This window comes from Diabrotica undecimpunctata, chromosome 8, assembly GCF_040954645.1.
Source record: "Diabrotica undecimpunctata isolate CICGRU chromosome 8, icDiaUnde3, whole genome shotgun sequence".
NCBI lineage: Eukaryota > Metazoa > Arthropoda > Insecta > Coleoptera > Chrysomelidae > Diabrotica > Diabrotica undecimpunctata.
In genome coordinates, this window is record NC_092810.1 from 734,283 (window position 1) to 754,453 (window position 20,171).

General features: G+C 34.9%; 2 protein-coding genes across 2 annotated transcripts in view; one reads left to right on the forward strand and one right to left on the reverse strand.

Moving 5' to 3' along the window:
• Positions 1–20,171, reverse strand: part of LOC140448661 (coiled-coil domain-containing protein 39-like) — a 28,428-nt gene that overhangs the window by 6,412 nt on the left and 1,845 nt on the right. The window contains exons 2-4 of the mRNA XM_072541769.1: positions 19,012–19,429; positions 18,538–18,839; positions 1,590–2,021 (exon numbers count right to left, since the gene is read on the reverse strand). Coding sequence (XP_072397870.1) covers positions 1,590–2,021; positions 18,538–18,839; positions 19,012–19,429 — 1,152 coding nt within the window. The remainder of the gene's footprint in view (positions 1–1,589; positions 2,022–18,537; positions 18,840–19,011; positions 19,430–20,171) is intronic.
• On the forward strand, positions 5,425–6,985 carry LOC140448662 (uncharacterized). Its single transcript, XM_072541770.1, has one exon. The coding sequence runs from the start codon at positions 5,636–5,638 to the stop codon at positions 6,788–6,790; it is 1,155 nt and encodes a 384-aa protein (XP_072397871.1). The 5' UTR covers positions 5,425–5,635; the 3' UTR covers positions 6,791–6,985.

The window sequence follows — 20,171 nt, forward strand, 5'->3', positions numbered from 1 at the left end:
ATTTTTAGAATCGCAAGCCGAAAATAAAAACGCACAGCACAATAATAATTATTACAGTCAATATCTGTGTGTCACTATAGTTCAGTTTGATTCAAATTCGAACATTGATTGTGGCACTTAGTCGTTTGATGCATTGAGTTTTAAAAAATGGAGCATTCCACATCTGGAATATCAAAAAGAAAACGATTTGTTTTGTCAATTAAAAAAAAAAAAATAGAAATTATTGCAGAACTAAAGAAAGGTGTTTCTGCTGTCACATTGAGCAAAAAGTATGATGTTCCGAGAACAACAATCAATGATTTAAAGAAAAATGCTAAATGAATTGAAAAGTATGCTTCGCAAATGGAACCGTTGGATGGCCGGGTAAAACATTGTAAGACAATGAAAAAAGCCACAAATGAATCACTCAACACGGCTTTGTATTTGTGGTCCGTTCAAAAAAAAGCGAAGGAGTTTCTTTGTCTGGATCAATTATTGTTGCCGAAAAAGCGTTGTTTTCAACATGAAATTGAATGCCTCATTCAAAGGAAGCAGCGTTCGGTTGGAAAAGTTCAAAAATCGCCAAGGTATACGAGAACTGAAAATTGAAGGTGAAAAATTGAGCGCCGCAAGTATTGAAGTAGTTAACGAATATAAAAGAAAGTTTCAAGCTATGATCGATGAATATGGTTTGACACGCGATCAATATGCACCCGAATTTAAAACGGAAAAGCAACGAATCACAGTGTATTCAAATGCAAGTGGTGACCATCGCTTTTCTTTATTATTGATTGGTACAGCAAAAAAACTACGTTGTTTCAAGGGCATAAATATAACCAAAATTTGTTTATCTATTTTTCTAACATCTTATTTTTTAATTTTTTATACTGGACGTTCGACAATACTTGCAAGTAAAAAACTGCCCATCCTTAAGCCGGTATGCTGCGAAGTGACGATGGAAATTAACGAATCGTTAATTTGTGGTGAGGACGCAAACGGCTATCGCTTGCTGATAGATGATGAAATCGTTAAAATGGCAACAGGGGCAGACTAAACTGATTCAGAAGCTGACGCAGACTTTCACGGTGGCGATGTTGATGATGCTATTGCAACTCACAAAGATTTGCGTAAAGAAGCTGGAGAAGCTGCATCGCATATACAACAATTTATCGAGTGGTATTCTCGGCAAGAAGAAGCAAATAATAGATTTGATGATTTTACAAACAAAAAACAAAATGTGAAGTAACAATAAAACAAAGATTTCGGAATATTTTAAATCAAATTGATTCGACTATACTAACATAAATCCCTCATATATTGTCAAATAAAACATACAAATAAAATTTGAGAGTTATACTATGAATTTTTATTTTTTTTAATGTTCTGTTAACCGTCTTTTCGATTATCCGTCATACCCTTGGTCCGGTGCCCTGACGGATAATCGAGGTTCCACTGTATTAACAACTGTGCAGAAAATTACAACAACTTTGTGTCACTGTCATCTGTCAATATCGCTAAAATTCGTAGCAGCCCATAATAATTTAAATTAATTACTAAATTTATTAGACAGTTTGAATTAGTTCAATGAATATTTTTATGAACAGACTTACCATCTCGTACACAACCTCCTTGATTCTTTCCAACTCTTTCCGTTCCGTCTGGATATGCTTCCTCAACTGAGCAGTCGTACAGGCTCCAGTATCTATTTCAATTGCCAAATTCTTACCAATCTCACGTTGCTCCTTCAACGTCTGCTCCGACCTGAACAGCACTCCGTTGGTTTTCTCAATATCGGCCAAATTGATATTGTACAACTTCTCTTCCTGTTCGATTATCTTTTCTATGCTCTTGATCCTCTCTTCGGATGTCATGGCCGAGCTTTTCACTTCTTCCAACTTCTTTTGTAAAGCAGCGACGTCTTCTGTGTACTGGGCACAAAGAGCTTCCTTTTCGGCGAATTGTTCGTCCATTCTTTTTCCTCTGAGTCGTTCGTTCTTGAGATGGTGCGACGCTGTGCTAACTTGCCGCTTCAATGTATGATACTGGAAATAAAAATAATATTAATTATAATAAAAAAAAGAATATTAAATCTGCTGGTTTTAAATTTTCCAAAAATGGTCTCTTTAATCTTTTGTACTTTTTGAACCAAAAAGTTTGTATATACAGTGTGTAAAAGCCAAATGGAATAAATTCATTATTTAGGTTACTGTACATATTTATAAAAAATCCCGAAACACGTCAAATTTAAATTATAATTTGACATCCTTTAACGTGAAAATGCAACCCCTACCTTCAACCCCCTTAGAATGACAGGTACAACCCCCAATTTTTAAAATAGGAAGTATAGGCTTGTGATATATCGTTTGAAAGGTCTTTTCGCTAAAATATACTCAAAACTTATTTCCTGTTTAGGTCTTGATAATGAGAAAGTGAACAAAAACCATAGCAATGTGGTTTTTAGATGGTAACCAGTAAAAAACTTTAAAGAATTTCTGTGGCAACGTTATTTTAACACGCATTAGTAAATTGTTTTATTTAAGTTGTCAGTATTTTAATTTAAGTAAAAAGTCCGTGCAATTCAATTCTAAAAAATGGTTAGATTAACGGAAATGCATAAAATAACAGTTTTACAAATGATTGGTTACGGAGATAACACCCGAACACAACAGGAAGTAACTCGCCTCTTTCATGAGAAATTTCCTAATTTACCGCCTATATCCCAAGGAACAATAAGTAAAATAGAGAAGCAGTTTCGCGAGTTTGGTCATGTAAGGCAGATAAAAAAAGCAGCTGCCAATGCACTGAGTGATAAACTCAAATTAGATGTGTTGCTTGAGTTTCAGGAAAATCCACATACATCGAGTAGACAGGCATCCACTACATTCAATGCTAGCCATACATCGATAGTAAACATATTAAAAGAAAATAAATTGCATCCCTATAAGATGATACCTACTCAGGAGCTCATGGAAGACGATTTTGATAGGAGAACTTTTTTTGTGAACAAATGATGGACATGTTGGATAACAATATTATCCAATTAGAAGACGTTATGTTTTCTGATGAGTGTACTTTTTCACTTAACGGTCATGCTAATCGGCAAAATTGCCGCTACTGGGCCACGGAAAATCCTGACTGGATGAGAGAAGAATACACTCAATACCCTAAAAAGGTTAATGTTTGGGCAGGGATTGTAGGAAACAATATCATTGGTCCCTTTTTCATTGAGGGCAACTTGAATGGCAACAATTATTTGGCACTACTTCAAAATGATGTCATTCCAACGTTGGCAAATTTATATCCTGATCCAGGAAACCCTCAAGTTCCAGCGAATACGATATGGTTTCAGCAGGATGGAGCACCACCACATTACCAACTTAATGTCCGGCAGTACCTCGATACAATATTTCCCAATCGGTGGATAGGGAGGCGAGGATCGATTGAATGGCCAGCGCGATCACCTGATCTTACATTATTAGATTTATTTTTATGGGGATATGTGAAGATCCATGTGTACAAAACTAAACCTTCTGATTTAAATGACTTAAAAGAACGAATAACGCTTGCGATTAGGTCGATCACGCCTGTTATGTTAAATAATGTTAGAAGACAGTTTTATTTGAGATTAGGATGTTGCCAAGACGTTCGCGGTGAACATTTTAAACATCTACTTCATTAACATTCATAGTTCTTTTTCGTGTTCTACATTTTATTACGTTTTGCATTACATTTTAGTTTTTGATTGTATTGTAGCGAATTTCGGTAACTACATGATTTTAATTTATTTTATCTTAATTAATCTTAATAAACTTGAAAGCGACAACATTTTTGAATGGAGAATGAAAAGACCTTTCAAACGATATATCACAAGCTTATACTTCCTATTTTAAAAATTGGGGTTGTACCTGTCATTCTAAGGAGGTTGAAGGTAGGGGTTGCATGTTCACGTTAAAGAATGTCAAGTTATAATTTAAATTTGACGTGTTTCGGGATTTTTTATAAATATGTACAGTAACCTAAATAATGAATTTATTCCATTTGGCTTTTACACACTGTATGTAGTAACTGTAGATTCGAAGAATTTTAATTTGCTTCGTATTTATTAATATTTTCCAGCATACAGTGGAGTGAAGAAAGAAGAACGAACACGAGCAGGCGTGGGTATACTTGTCCATACAAAATTTAAAGACAACATAAATAACTGCCGTTATATCTCCGAAAGAATAATACGTATGAACATCACAATGAAATGACAAAAATTAAATGTCATATTTATCTATAGCTCCGAGAACTGCAAACCTAAGGAGGAACAAGAGGCATTTTACGAACAATTATAAACCATCCTGGATGAAATATCTCATGAAGAACCCTTAATTCTTATGGGTGACTTTAATGCACGAATCAGAAATAACATTGTTCCATGAGTAAAACAAAGATTTAATGAAAACCATGTCAACGCAAATGGAGAACTCTAGCAAAAATAAGAATGAAAATAACACCAAAAAATTCTCTACAGGAAACCACCGAGGAAAAATTTAATGTAGAATTACCGTGGAACGACTCTACAAGAAAATGTGCCAAAGGAGGCTAACATAGAAGATACAGCTGAACCAAATATACGACATCGAAGATATAAACGCGAGCTGGGAGAAAATTAAAAACAACATTGAAGAAGCAACAACAGAAACAAGAAGACCATGCAGTATAGAAGACATAAATGGATGGGTGACAAAACAGAAACAGGAGTGGAACGAACACATTAGTAGAATGGCAAAAGATAGGATAGTACGAATAACACAAGATAAGTCGCCAAATGGACGAAGAAGTATTGGCAGACCAAGAAAAAGATGGTGCGATAATTTAAACAATTTATTAGGCTAATATTGAAGAAGAAACAGGCTTTAAAGCCTAAATATAAGAAGGAAGAAAAAGAAGAAGTATTTATTAATAATTTGTTATTTTCTCTTTGTTTGTACACTATACTATGGTCCAACAATTAATTGAAGAGAGTGACTCATTGGCAATGCTCAAATTTTAGACCGTAAACTGTTGAGAAATTCCAAGATTCCAACGGCATCATTATTTGATTATATTTTTTAGAATTGAATTATTTTATGTATTAGAAATTAATTCCATCGTGATGTCTCTGTACAGTGTACCTTTGGAGGTTGTTTTGCGAATTTCTTACTTGCCAGTCTTGTTTTACTATTAGTTTAGGAATATATAAGGTACGAGACTAAGGAAATATTTAAAAAATGAAAATAAAAGACTGTAAAATCTGCAAAGTAGTTCTCGGTATAGACAACAAAACTATTTCGCCCATACAAAATGACCAATCGCAACTACAAGAAGAAAATTGACAAAAAATGCACGACTATGAAAACCGCTGGCCCTCGAACTATGAGTTCGATTCTTTTTGGCCTACTTTGCGCGCTTACAACTCGGTGAAAGTTATGGTTATTCGTTGCTATGCAAAAGTATCGATTTGTCAATAAGACTGACGTGATAAGACATTCCGTTAACCTAAATATAAGGAAACAACCTTATGATTCCTCTCAAAATTGTCACACGATTGCCAAAAGTGATGCGGGCACCATGTTTTTCTCCGCCTTGGTGTAGTTTTTTACGTTTTTTATTGTGAAATTTCTGTCTGAGAATGTCTCGAAAAGGGTTTTTAGTGAAAGTTGAGCTCGACGTGCAGAGGATATCGTGTCCTGGAGTGTGGCTGTGTTCGAACGGGAAAGTTTCGTTGCAGATCCATATGTTTGGATCCTCAGTGCAGACCAGAAATTGCAGACCGGCATTTCCGCTTATTTTCTACGAAAAATTCGTATTTTCGAAGATTTTCGACCAGGATCGACGTCTGAACGAGTTACAAAGACGTCTTAACAACGAATGGTTCTACGCAGAGTTGATCCAGTGGAAATCGTGTGATGAAGGCCGCGTTCTAGCCACATTCAGAACAACTTTAGATGAACTTCTATACCCTTCGTCATTTAGAAACTCTATTATGGGAGTCAACGTAGATCTTCTAATGGAACCTACTGAAATCTTCCCGGGTACCATAGCGCCGAAGTTAGAAACGAGTTCCAAAACTACCGTTGAAGAAACTATAATAGATCCAGAGTGCGACCACGCTAACGTAACTTTGATCAACCCCAAAGCGATGATCTGCAAACCTTTCTCAGAAAATAAAGGATTACCAAGAAAAGTTTGTCATTCCGTAGGTTTCAGCCGAGCTCAAAGGTATGTACCTGGTAAGAAAAAGAAGCCAAAACCACCATTTAAGTATGTCAAAGTCTCTGATGATCTTATCTTAAGAAATAACCCTAACGTAGTGTTAAAATCTGAGGAGGAATTCAAAGCTACCAATAAACCTTACTGTTATTGTATGACCAACAGCGCAGATGCTTCTGGAAACTTAATAACTCAGTACGCAGATTGCGATTGTAGGTCGGAAAAAATACACAAAAGAACTTGTACAGTTTGCTCCCTGTACGACGGATATTTCTCAGAAAATAGCGCAAATTGTGGCAGCTTAGATAGATCAGTTAAGTTTTGTCAAAAGTGTAGAAAATGCCAAGAAAACGGAAAGGGTTACTACAGGAAAAGCTACCAGGAAAGTAAGTATCATATAGCTTCTAAAAATGGTTCTCCTTGTAACTCAGACACCGACGAATCTGAGCGAAAAATCTGCCTTTGTTTACCAGCGGATAGAACGACGTCTCTTGCCCAACAATTGCACGAAAGGTTGGCTAGAACTCTGGATACTAGTAGTAGAAGATTTCATAACTGTATTGACTGTACATGATAAATAAGAATAGTGTGCGGCAACACGAAAAATAAAACAAAAGGTTTTGGAGATGTCAAGTAACTTTTTCGTATAGTAGAGTGTGACTATTAGATAAATATTATACAATTTACAACTTTTACACAACGTGCAATATTGTTATATCGATAAAATTTTAAACGACATTTTGTTTGTAAATAAACAATATTTGTTTTATTGCATTTTTAATTTCGAATATAATGTTTTTCCAGTAAGTAACAATAACAACAAGTCCAAAATAAAATTAATATCTACCTGTACCCGTACCCACACAAATTACAGTTATATGCATAACATGTTGCATACCATTAAGACAGGTTTAAAAATTAAAATCACCTAAGATGGGCCTCTAGTATTTATTAAAAAGAAATATCATATTAAATACACCTAATTACTTTTTAATCATAGGATTTTTTCTTCTTGTTCTCTATGTGCCAGAGTTAAAACACACCAGTAAAAGATGACAACAAAATTTTTACTATTTTTACCTAAATTTTAAAGAATTTTAAAATGTATTTTGTCCACTATTTTATATTTTATGTGTGTGTTATTAATGTTGAGTGTCTATGCTTTTATAAATAATTTCAACGACTAGTAAGTTGCACTGAAGATTTGTGATGTTTTATAAATATTTACACTTTTTCTTATTACAGTGTCTTGAAAAAGAAATAAAACCATTCCGAAAGCTAGACAAAAAGTCATAAGAGTGTTTCATTAACATCCCGGCCAATTTTCTGACTGCAACCCTAATAAACTGTGTTGTTTGTTTATATTGACAGTCACTAATATCCAGTAATTCTTATATATATATATATATATATATATATATATATATATATATATATATATATATATATATATATATATATACATACATACAAGCTATATGCTCCCAAAGAAGCTGAAGCTGTTATTTTCTGCTGTACGTTTTTCCATTCTTCTCTCTCATTGATTGTCCTTTCTATATTTCTAATTTTCATACTCCTTAAGTCTTCTTCCACTTGTTTTCTCCATCTCAGTTTAGGTCTGCCTCTGGTTCTTTTACCTGGTGGTATCCATTCCGTTATTGCTCTTCTATCTTCTCATTATGTGTCCATCATATCTAATTCTTTGTGCTTTTATTGCTCTAACTATGTTCTCTTCACCCATCCGTTCTTGTATTTCGTGATTCATCCATTGTCTTGCATCCTCTTCGTTGTCCATCTTTGGTCCCAGTATTTTTCTGATAATCTTCCTCTCAAAAACTTTCAATTGCTCTTCTTCTCTTGCTATTAATGTAAATGTTTCTGCAGCATATACTACTATTGGTCTTATGGTCGTTTTATCATCATCATCATTGGTGCTACAGCCCTATAAAAGAGCCTCGACCTTTGGGTATCCCTCCATTGTAGCCTTAACCAATCTCATCAGTTTATCGGGAATGTGGAATTCCTCCATGGCTTCATACAATTTATTTCTTAGGACACTACCATAGGCCGATTTGAAGTCTACGAAAAGATGGTATGTGTCCATAATGAATTCATTGGTTTTTTCCAGTATTTGCCTTAGCACAAAGATCTGGTCTGTTGTTGATCGACCAGGCCTAAAACCACTTTGATATTCGCCAAGAAGCTCCTCTGAATATGCACTCAGGCGACCATATAAAATACTCGAAAATATTTTGTATGCTGTATTAACCCATTAAAACCCAAGAAATTTTTTTGAAAAAAATTTAAAAATTTTTACTGAATCTTAATAAGGGTATTATTATAAGCAAAAAATTAAATGTAAGTCATACTTAATAACTTACGGTATACAACATATATATATATATATATATATATATATATATATATATATATATATATATATATATATATATGTCCCCAAATAGGGACAATGGGATAAAGTGTTAAAAAAAGTTAAAGTTTTACATTACGTTATTTATTATTTTTAAGTACAAAGTAAAATACAATAATGATTAAAACTAAACAAAAATCAATCAGTACCTACTGCAAAATAAACAACAGAGATTTTTTCAATAAACATATTAGGAATGATAAACTCTAAAACAGTCCCGTTCAATGCAAAGGGCCACTGTGCATTTTGTGCAACTCCACCTTGCTTTTTTGTGACACTGGGTACACCGTCGCTGTTGGTCTAATTTTTTTGGAAAATGACCTCCCTCATGACGTCGTACAGTTGGTGGTAATTGCGCAGAAGGTCGGTTTTTCGGTTTTGTCGATTTTTCATTGCAAGCTAAATAAGAGCGTACTATAATTCGTTCAAACTCTAACAATGAGATTGGATCATCATTTGCTAATTGAAACAGTCTCCAGGCATTGACAACAGTCATGTTGATCATGTTTGTAAACAGTACCCACCACCATTTTTTACCTCTAACAGAAATCCTGTAGTTGCTTACTGCCTGGTCGTGTAAATCAACTCCACCCATGCATTTATTATACATACTGAAAATGTGTGGTTGTTGCACATCTACTTTCTGTTTGGCTACTGATGACCAGCGCTTGACCGTACTAATAGGTTGCAGTTTGTCGTAGTTGGTAACAATTGAGACAGTGTTATTGTCTTGCCACCTAATAAAAAGAAGCGCTGACTCACTATCATAATAGTGTTCAAATGAACCTCTCTCTTTCTTTTTGAATATTTGCACTTTTGTCATCGGACATTTTTTAGTTCGATTTTCTCTTATCGTACCAGTGGCACGATAACCTTGTTGTCTCAGCATTTTTAGTAAACCATGGCTACTAAAATAATTGTCAAAAAAAATTACATGATCAGAAGGCACAGCAATAATTTTGAGAAGATCAAGAACTACCCGAGATCCTAACGGTAAATCGTTAACTTGAGGATTTCCTTTAGCACCACAATAAGTGTCAAAGGCATAACAATATCCTGTGGAACTGCACAGCATCCAGTTCTTATATCCAAAGCGTACTGGTTTTCCCTTTATATATTGTTTACTGGAATGCCGACCATAAAACTTTACCATAGCTTCGTCGATTGACAGGTTTTCATGTAAAACGCCCCATTGTTGAAATCTTTGATTTAAAAGTGACATTAGAGGTCGCAATTTAGCCATTTTGTCGTGGGTATCCAGATTATCGTTATCTACTAAGTGAATATACCTTTTGATTTCCTGGAATCGGTTCCTTGACATAGTGTTTGCAACTACAGGCACTCCAAGATCTTCATCAAGACTCCAATAATTACGTTCGCTTGGTAGTTTATGATAGCCTGTTAGGAGTAAAATTGCCACAAAAAGTTTTAGATCAGCTTTTGAAACAAAGAAGTCATGCCTATTTTTTTGTGATGAATACAAATTTGTTTGATGCATCAAATAGTTAAAAATTTCATCATCGAACAACTTTTCAAATACTTCAACTGTACTACAGTTTTCCAGTTCATTGTTTAGAATTTCAAAACGGTCAGCCCAACCGGACGTTGTTGGCATACTAGTGTCAACAAAATTTTTAGTCCATTTTTGACTTATCTTAATTTTTTTGGTCCGTTTTGATTTCAAGTTGTTTAACCTTTCAGACAGTGGCAAGCTGTCTTCGTCCTCACTTTCTTCTTCATCACTGCTGTTTATATGCTGCAACTCGATTTCACCAACTACGTCTGTAGGAAATATATTTTCGACACCTTCTAAATCATTTTCGTCAAAGTCCTCTTCATCGGTCTGTGGGTCAGCATTGGGCGGTATAATAACAATGTCTACTTCATGTTCAATATTTGCTGTAGCAACATCTTGTAAAGCAGCATCTAAATGACGATACTTCCTTCCATAAAAACTTTTCGGAGATATTGGTGCTAAATGTTCTGGTTCCATAACAAACTGAAATAATAAAATTTTATTGTAAAAATAATAACGTATTTTATATAGACGGCTTCCGCCCAGTGTCCCCAAACGAGGATACCTAACTTACCTAACTTGTGTAGTACACAATTTCAGCAAACTCAATAAAATTTGTTGAAAACACAATAACTTATACTCACAACTACACGTTTCGATATAATAAACACTGCTTACAAATGAAATTTTAATTTTACGTGTCTTTTAGTAAAAGCATGTACCGCTCTTCCAGACAAAGGTGTGACCTTGCTTACAAAGTTATACCTGCTGTTGAGTTGATCGAACTGAGAAACATCAGCGCTAGAAGTTAAGAAGAAAACAATGTAAAATAACATTCTGCCGTAGTGAACTCTTGCTATTTCTCAATAGAAGGCGCTGCAGTGAAATTTTGTTTGCTGTCCCCAAATGGGTCCAGTGGGAGATAATGGGTTAAGGAGGGTTATTCCCCTATAGTTTCTGCATTCTAATTCATCGCCCTTTTTGTGTAGCGGGCATACGATCCCAATACACCACTCTTCTGGGATTTGTTCCTCATTCCAGGCTCTCAGTATGATTTTATATATATGATTAGTCAATGGTATAAAATAAGGATATGAATAATGGTCGTTTTATAGATCTTCATTTTTGTATTTCGACTTATCTTCTTATCTCTAAACATTTTTAACTTATATAAAACGCTGTATTTCCCGCTTGAATTCTTCTTTTTATATCTAGACTTTCATCTCTTTTGTTGACTAGTACTCGCAAATATTTGAATGTTTCAACCTCTTCGACACTGTGTGCATCTATTATTAGTTCTGTCATTTGTATCTTCTTTTTTTTTTGCTTACGTTCATGTGTTTTGGTTTATTTTCATTTATTTCCAGTTCACTCAGTTTGGCTTCGTTTTCTATTTCTTTGAAGGTTTTCTTTAATGCCTTTTTATCTGTCCGCATATCCTATTATTTGTACTGCATTCTTGTTGATAGTTTCTGCGTTTGACGCTTTTTTATTATCTTGTCTAGTGATCGAATAAATAGTACCGTTGAGAGAGCATCTCCTTGTCTTACTTCATTTTTTATTGTTATTATTTCTGTTTTTTCTCTTTATTCTTCTTGTAGTGCCTCTTCGTTTCGGATGCTGGCGACCATTATGGCAATCTATATTTTGCAAACTGCGGCTCTGAATAAATTTGTGGTTGTTGTGTTGAACCACGTACCGTAAAATGGGGTGGAGTTGACTGTTTTTCAACTTCAACTAAAGATATTTCCTAGAGAACAAAATAAATATATTTTTGTATAATATATATGTAAGTCAACTTTAATTTTAGTTGAAAAACATCGGCAGTCTGGCAGTCACCCCATTCGGGGTGAAGTTGACTGCCTATGGTTTTACTTAATAAAAATGATTTTTAGTTAACTGGGGTGAAGATAAACACACTAAAATGATTTTAAATTATAATAAACATTTTTATTACAGAAAGAACGTTACTTATTTAAAATTATATGCAGACAAGTCCAAAACAAAACACAGCTCGCTTCTTCGGTAAATTTTTGGCGGAATTAATAATACTTTTTTTATTGTTACTTAGAGGAATATTGTCTTTATCAAAAATATATATACATCGGTTTAGAACGTCTTTCGACGTTGTCCGATACCTAAACACCATCTCTTCCTATCTTCGCAGTCGTTTGTTGTTAAATTTCTTTCGCTCATGGACTTGTTTACGCCGTGTTGCCATTCTAATCTGGGTCTTCCTCTTTTCCGTCGACCTATTGGTTGCCATTCTATTACTTTTTTGGGGAGTCTTGATGCTGGCATCCGTTGAACATGCCCATACCACCTTAATTGTTTCTTCTCTATATCTTGAGTTATATTTCCTTCTATTCCCATACGTTGTTTTATTACATCATTTCTGATTCGGTCTCGTCTGGAAATACCTAAAGATCTTCTCATTGCATCCATCTCTACTGCTTCTATTCGCTTTTTGTTCTTTTCACTAATTCTCCATGTTTCAGCGCCATAAAGAAGAGTAGTTTTAATCATGGTCTCATATATATTAAATTTCCTTCCTTTCGTTATCTCTTTACTCCACAGTATACTATTGAGACATCCTAAGACTTTTTTTGCTTGAGTGATTCGTTTTTCTATTTCCCGTGTATCAGTTCCTGTATTGTCAAAGGCAACACCCAAGTAGTCATAGCTTTGACAGCAGGAAATATGTTGTCCGTTTTCGAGGTCTATGTTATCTGACTCGTTTCCAATACAAAGATATTTGGTTTTTGTTGTATTGACATTCATTCCCCAGTCGTTATATTCTTCTATCACTTTTCTTAGCATGTACTGCATGTCTTCCCTGTCGGTCGCTAGCACTACCTGGTCATCAGCAAACTGGAGTGTATATATACATTCATTGCTAAGCTCTATACTCATCCTATGTACCTTTCTTTTCCATCTTTCCAATGACGCTGCAACATATATCTTGAATAAGGTTGGTGAGATACAGCATCCCTGTCGTAAGCCTTTTGTAACCAGGAATTCTTCCGTTAGATATTTTCCTGTTTTTATCTGTGCCTTAGAGTCTCTATATAGTTCTTGTACAGCATTTATCAATGTGTGGTTGATGTTAGATCTTTTCAACGTTGTCCACAGTTTTGTTAAGGGGATGTTGTCATATGCTTTTTGCAGGTCTACAAAAGTAATATGAGTTTCTAGATTCTTAGCCGATCTTTTTTCTATTATTTGTTTAAGACAAAATACGTTATCGGTGCACGATCTTCCTGCACGGAACCCGCTTTGTTCTTCCTCTTCATTGTGCTTATATTCTTCCTCGATCATATTTCTCAAAATTCGTCCATACAGTCTGCTCAGGGTGTTGGTTACCGATATGCCTCTATAATTATTACAATTCCTTTTGTCCCCCTTTTTGTGTATTGAGGACATGTATGCCGTTCTCCATTGTTCTGGTACTGGGTGTCCATTTAGACACTGATTGATCACATAAGTTAATATTTCAAATAGTTTATGAGTTCCATTCTTAAGCATTTCAGCATAGATTCCCTCAGGTCCAGCGGATTTACCATTCTTTAGGGTCATTACAGCCTTCCTTACTGTTTCGATGTCTACCCTCGCTTCCTCTCCTTGTATATGTACTGACTGTGTTGGGGAGTTCGCCAGGTATTCTTGTCTTGTCTCTGTCAGCAAGCTTTCATAGTGATCTTTCCATTGTCTTGGTTTTATGGTGTGTATGTGTGCTTTGTCTTTTCCTGTATTTTTTACTGATTGTATAAAATTCCATACCTCTGTACATTGCTTCCCTCCGATGTATGTATTGATTTCTTGACATTTCTGATCCCATGTTTTATTCTTTTCTTGTTTTATCATTTTTCGTAGTTGTCTATCGGCTTCTTTGTAAGCTTGATGGTCTTCAGTATTTTTTGTATTTAGCCATTTTAGATGCTGTTCTTTTTTCTGTTTTACCATATATTCTATTTCTTCGTTCCACCATATTTTGTTACTAATTTTGTTTTGCTGTGTCCCGAGTGTCTCCTTAGAGGCCTGGTGTAAACTAGCAATAATATTCTCGTAAATATCTGAAAATGTTTGTCTCTCTATTTCTCGTAGTTTTTCATCCAGTCGTCGTTGGTATAGCTGTTTAGTACTATCATTAATAAAACTATTGAAGTTGTACTTCGGAGTATCTACTATCTGCAAGTCTTGCTTGTCTTCTAGGTTTTGGTCTCCGTGTATTATCTTAGGTGGGAACAAAATTTTCGCTCTTACTAAGTAGTGATCGGATCCACATGTTATTCCTCGGAGAACTCTTACATCATTCCACTGCAATACAGATTTTTGTTTACTAATAATATAATCGATGACTGATTTTAGATTGCGTGTTTGTTGAATTCAGGTATATCTATGTATGTCCTTATGTTTGTAGAATCCATTGCTAATTTTTAACTCATAGCTCTCACATAAGTGTATAAGTCTACCGCCATTATCATTAGTTGCCATTTCTCCAAAAGGTCCTACTACTCTACTGTTTTTCTGATATCCCGTTCTACTATTGAAGTCCCCAAGCATAATTATTTCTCTGTTTTTTCCTATGTTGTTAAGTATATCCTCGATTTTTTGAAAGAAATCTTCTTTCACGTTGATTGTTGCATCATCAGAGGGGGCATAAGCGGCTATCATGGTAATCTTGTGCCCATATATGTCTATATTTACTCTTAGGATATTCTCATCAATTGTTTCCCAGTCTGTGATATTATTCTTAAGTTTTTTCTTTATTAGTATTGATACTCCCCTAGCGGCTCTTTTATCTTTCGGGACTCCAGTGAATACATGTATGTCTTCTTTGTCAAAAATATCAGGCTATATAAATTTTTCCAATTTTGAGAATTTTAGTAATTTAAAATTAGCTTCATCACCTTTAATCTCTGAAATTTGTCCTACAAAAGGTTTAATATTCTTCTTAGTTTGATATTCTATTCCAACCCATGAATTTGCTTCTATATCGTTAATGTGAAAGTATTCTGTTTCCTCAGCAATATTACTTTGAATGTCTGCAAGTTCATGGTCTTCTTGGTCAAAATTTTCACTCACGCTCTCTGTTCCAGAACTTGTAGCATTTGAACTTTATTGGAATCCCCTCGTATATGTGTTAATTGAAATCCCCTTATATATGCATCAAAATAACAAAGAATTTTTTCAATGTTTCTTAGTTCGTATCCTTCAATTTAAAACCAATATAATCTTTCGTTCTTTTTAGGTCGCCGCCTTCGATCATGAATCATTTTATTGTTTATTTATGTCACAGGCGCAAATTCTTCGATATTTCTTTGTTCAAACCGCCCGATATTGTGTTTTCAAATTAATTTACGTCTTAATTTCCGTTGTGTTTAGTTTATACCCTAAGTGCTTTGTTTGTTCTAACTTATGCAAGCAATTTTTAAGGATAATTTCGTCACTTTCGTTGGAGCCGCGGTGAAGAGCGGTAATCTCCAGTCTAGCGTCATGTCCAAATTCAATTTGAATTTGTAGTTTTCTGTTTTTGGTCCCTTTTTGTGGAAATATGTAGCAGTGAAAAGTAGTTTTGTGGCAGTTAATGCTTCAATTAATGTTTTGAGTGAGGATTGGAAGAATCGTCGTTTTCATCCTCGTTTTGTTTCTCCCTGTTTGTCATCCAAGGCTTTTTGCCAGTTTGGAGATGGATTTGTTCGTGTGTTCGTTACACAGAGAGTGGAGCCCAGGTCTACCCCCAGTTAGTTGCAGTTATGGTTTCAGAACATTCAAAGTGTGATTTGGTGAATTAAGGTAACTTTTGTTTCAAATTTTAAAGTAAAGACAGACATTTTTTTAAATAATAATTTGCTTTCATACAGGATAAAAAATTGTAATATTTAAAGTAGTAAATTTTATGGGTTGACTTTAGCTGTCATTTTATTTGATTAGTTTTGTTTTAAATTTAATGTTAACATATGACAGTTTGCTTTATTGTTTTCGATATTTATTTGTTTTAAAGAAAGGTTAATCTCTGTGCGATAACACTTGTAAGTTTATGTAGTATCTCCAACTCCTGGAGTTTGTAAACGGATGACATGTAAGTTTTTTCTGTATTTTTTTTAATTGTGACTATTAATATAGTGCTTTTATATTGTCTATTTTGTAACTGTTTGTGGTGACACAAAAATAAATGTTAAATTTTGTTTCTCAACATTTTGTTTATTTTTTTTAATTAACCCTTTTTTTTGAGTTTTATTTGAAAAAGATATGTTTTTTTATGTTTAATAATTATATCTCCAGTTACAACTAGCTGGTTGTAATAGGTACAATTAGGCACCTCAAGTGGCGCCCTATATTAAATTTCTTGAGGTGTTTCCTGTTTCGTTTTGTTTTTGTTTGTCCCAAGAGACTTATGACCCTTTATTTCATTTTTCTGTAGTTGCCCCAATCCAAACCCCCTTGTCTTTTACTTATCCACGACCCCAGCTCTCCAACTAACCCCTGAGTGCCCGTTCGCATATGTTTCGATTATTTTGCTTGCCCTTCTCCACCCCCAGTAGTTTCTTCCCCCAATTTTCTACCTCTTGTATTAATGCCCCGTGTGGTAGGCAAAATATATCGTTACAAACTTGCTCATCGCCTTCTTCAAAAACAACTTTTTTTTTCACAATTTGTGTCTTACTTGTAGAAGGCATGTTATCATCGTCAATTTCTTTCTCTGGACTGTCTACTTACGCAACTGATCTTCCAGGTATAACATTCAGTTTCTTTCGTTTTATTGTAGGCTCACTTTTTTCTCTTGTTCTTTCAAATAATGTAATAGTACCTCTGATACATCAGCACTGTTTCGAGGAGTGGTATGCATATTGCATCATATAATCTGGATATTGGGAAAATGCGTTATTATCAGTAAGAATTTATCATGAAGGGTTTTCTGAGAAGCGACAACTTAATATTTTCTTCCATTTTTTAAAGATATGTTAGAATTGCTACAGCAAAATAATATAGTAAAACCTCCCTTAACCGAAACCTTTTTAACCGAAACATCGTTTAACCGAAGCGGCTGACAGTTTCAACAATTTCGTCAATAAAAAGTAAATGTTTGTCGCAAAACGTAAACAATTCCGTTAATTTCACTCACCAATTGATGTCTATCTGTGTTGAGAAATCACAAAAACCAAGAACTCTAAAAGATATTTCCGAAAAGGCATTTTAAGGTATAGAAGCCAAAAAAGTTTATGGATGTCGACCACTTTATTTTTAGAATGGTTTGAAGATGGATTCGTCTCAAGTGTAAAATCCTTTTTAAAATCAAAAAACCTTCTTATCAAAGCATTGTTGCTTGTTGACAATGCGCCCTCACCCTCAAAATCTACAAAATGATGACAATTGTCAGATTTTTGCCACCGAATGTCACAAGCTTAATCCAGCTGTTAGACCAGGGAGTCATAGAGACATTCAAGAGACATTATAGAGAAGCATTCTTAAGACATCTGTTATTACAGGAGACGAATTAATCCAAAAGTGTTCCCGAAATTCTCAAATCTTTAACAATAAAAATTTTTATTGGTGAGCTGAGTCGTGGGCCAAGATCAAATCTTTTTGGAAAAATACTGGAAAAAACTTTTTGATAAGATTTTGATTGACGATCCTGAAGAAGAAAATGGTAAGAAAATGACAGAAGAAATTAAACCTTTTATTAAAAATTTGCCGGGACATGACGAAATTAACTAAGAAGAGATACGTGACTGGTTAGCAGCTGATGACTCAGAACGTGAATTCATCGACCAGGACATCATTGATATGGTTCTTTATCAAGACAACCTGAGCATATCAGATTACGAAGATGACGACCCAAGAGGTAACAGGCAGCACATGACTGTCGACGAGATTTTCAATGCTTTAGAGGAAAGAATTTTATACAGTAGGCCTAATTAGTTAGGGACACGACTAGATTCTTAATTTTTGTTGTCATTACATAAAGTTTTGTCCTTTTCAGATTGCTTTACGTTTCGTCGAACAATCGAATGAGGCAAACTCATGACGTTCTGCAAATTAACGATGGAGGGAGAGAGAAACACCGTTGTCAAACGAAAACGCAAAAAAATAGCAGATTTCTTTAAAAAAGCATGTTAAACTTGTTCATTTTCCTTAATTTTATTACTTTATTTTGGATTTACTTATTAGAAAACATTAAGAAATCAACTCATAGTATTTTTTAATACCAATACTTTGATCAAGAATATTATAAAAAACAATGTTATTTTTAACCGAAATTCTTGTTATCCGAAACGGCCTTCCCCCAATTATTTCGGTTAACGGAGGTTTTACTGTAATTCTAATGTATGTATCTTGTAAAGCAATCATATAAAAATGTAAATGTACTTACATCTGTATTCATAGTCAACAGAACCTGATACATATCAGCCATCTCTCGCTTCAACCTCGAATTCGCGTTATTCGCATCCTGAATTTCCATTTCCAATATTCTGTTATTCCTCTTTTCGTTTTCCAGAAACGTGTTCTCTTCCTCCAGCTTTTCCCGTTGTTTCTCGATCATCTCCTGGACGTGACAAAGTTGTTCTTGCGATTTCATTATGTCGCTGTCTCGCTGTTGCAGCATCTTCACCGAGGCTTTCCATTGTGTGATGAGCGCGTCCCTTTCCACCGTTAGTTGCTTCATTACTTTACCTGCAAATGTTACAACCGTGACGTAATTCTATATAATAATAAAGGATACCGTAGAATATACAAGTAAATAAGAGAAAAACTCAATAACAAAACTAAAAAAGTGATACCGACTTCAAAGTGACGAATCTGGCAAAATGATAGCTTCAAGATGAAGATATGAACTAAAAAATACCTGATCGTTGAATCATTTGTTCACAATTATCGCTGGTCGCGGCAATTCTAGCGATTTTCCTCCTCATAATCCCCAGCTCGTTCTGCAGATGCTGTCGCCTAGCCTCTAGATGATTAAACCTCCTATCATCGTCCTGAAAGAACTTCCTCAATAACTCTATGTCTTCGTCTCTCTTCTTGAGCGCCTCCTCCCACGCTTTCAAAGCCTCTGCGTCCCAATCCATTTCGGCTTTGAGCTTGTCCGCTTTAGCAACTTGTTTGACGAGGTCGCTCTTTCGGTGCGTTTGGAGGTCTTGGGCTTCTTTGAGTTGGTTGACGCTGGTTTTGATTGCTTGGAAGGTGTTTTGGTTTTCGGCTTTGGCGGTGTGGTAAGCATCTTCCAGAGCGTCGAGTTGTTGCTTGTGAGCCGTGATAAGTTTCTGAAATGAAAGATATGGGGCTTATAGATAAATATAGCCAAATAAAAAAAATCATGAGCTAAGGGATAGTAAATTTTCTATAAAGATGTATTAACCTTTCAGTAGATGCAGCGTGTCTAGGACACCAGTGGGAGTCAATGACGGTCAATTTTAAAGTTCGAGTTTCTCCAGCTATGTACTTTCTTTTGATAGGTACCTACATTTATCGACTTAGGACTATGTGGACTGGACTATTTTTTGTGATCAGATGATTATTTTTTTGACCGATGTAGTAGACCGCGTGCGACTACTGATACACAAAATTAAACTGCGTCTACTGAAATGTTAAACATGGGAATTTGTGTGCAGTGTAGTGGAGTATTAGTACATCGATGGCGTCACGACAAAAAGGCATAAGCGCCAAAATTTATAAATTTATGTTTTGGTATCAAAATAAAATACATTTTACGTCCTATCGACTATTAAAATGACGCAGCTGTAAAAAATTCCAACTCGACTAAAACAAGCTTTGAATTTTCTAACCGCCAAACGAGTTTCTTAAAAGATGAGACACCGAAATCTGTAAGCGACAAGATCCGTAGTGGAAGGTGGTGCTTACGTCTTGGGTCTGAAAACGTGGTTATATCAATAAGGTAAAGAATAATTTGAAATATTATTAATATTTAATGTTTTGTTAAGCGTTTAGTTAGATTATTTATCTTGAGAAATCATAATATACCATAAGAATGTACAATTTTACCGA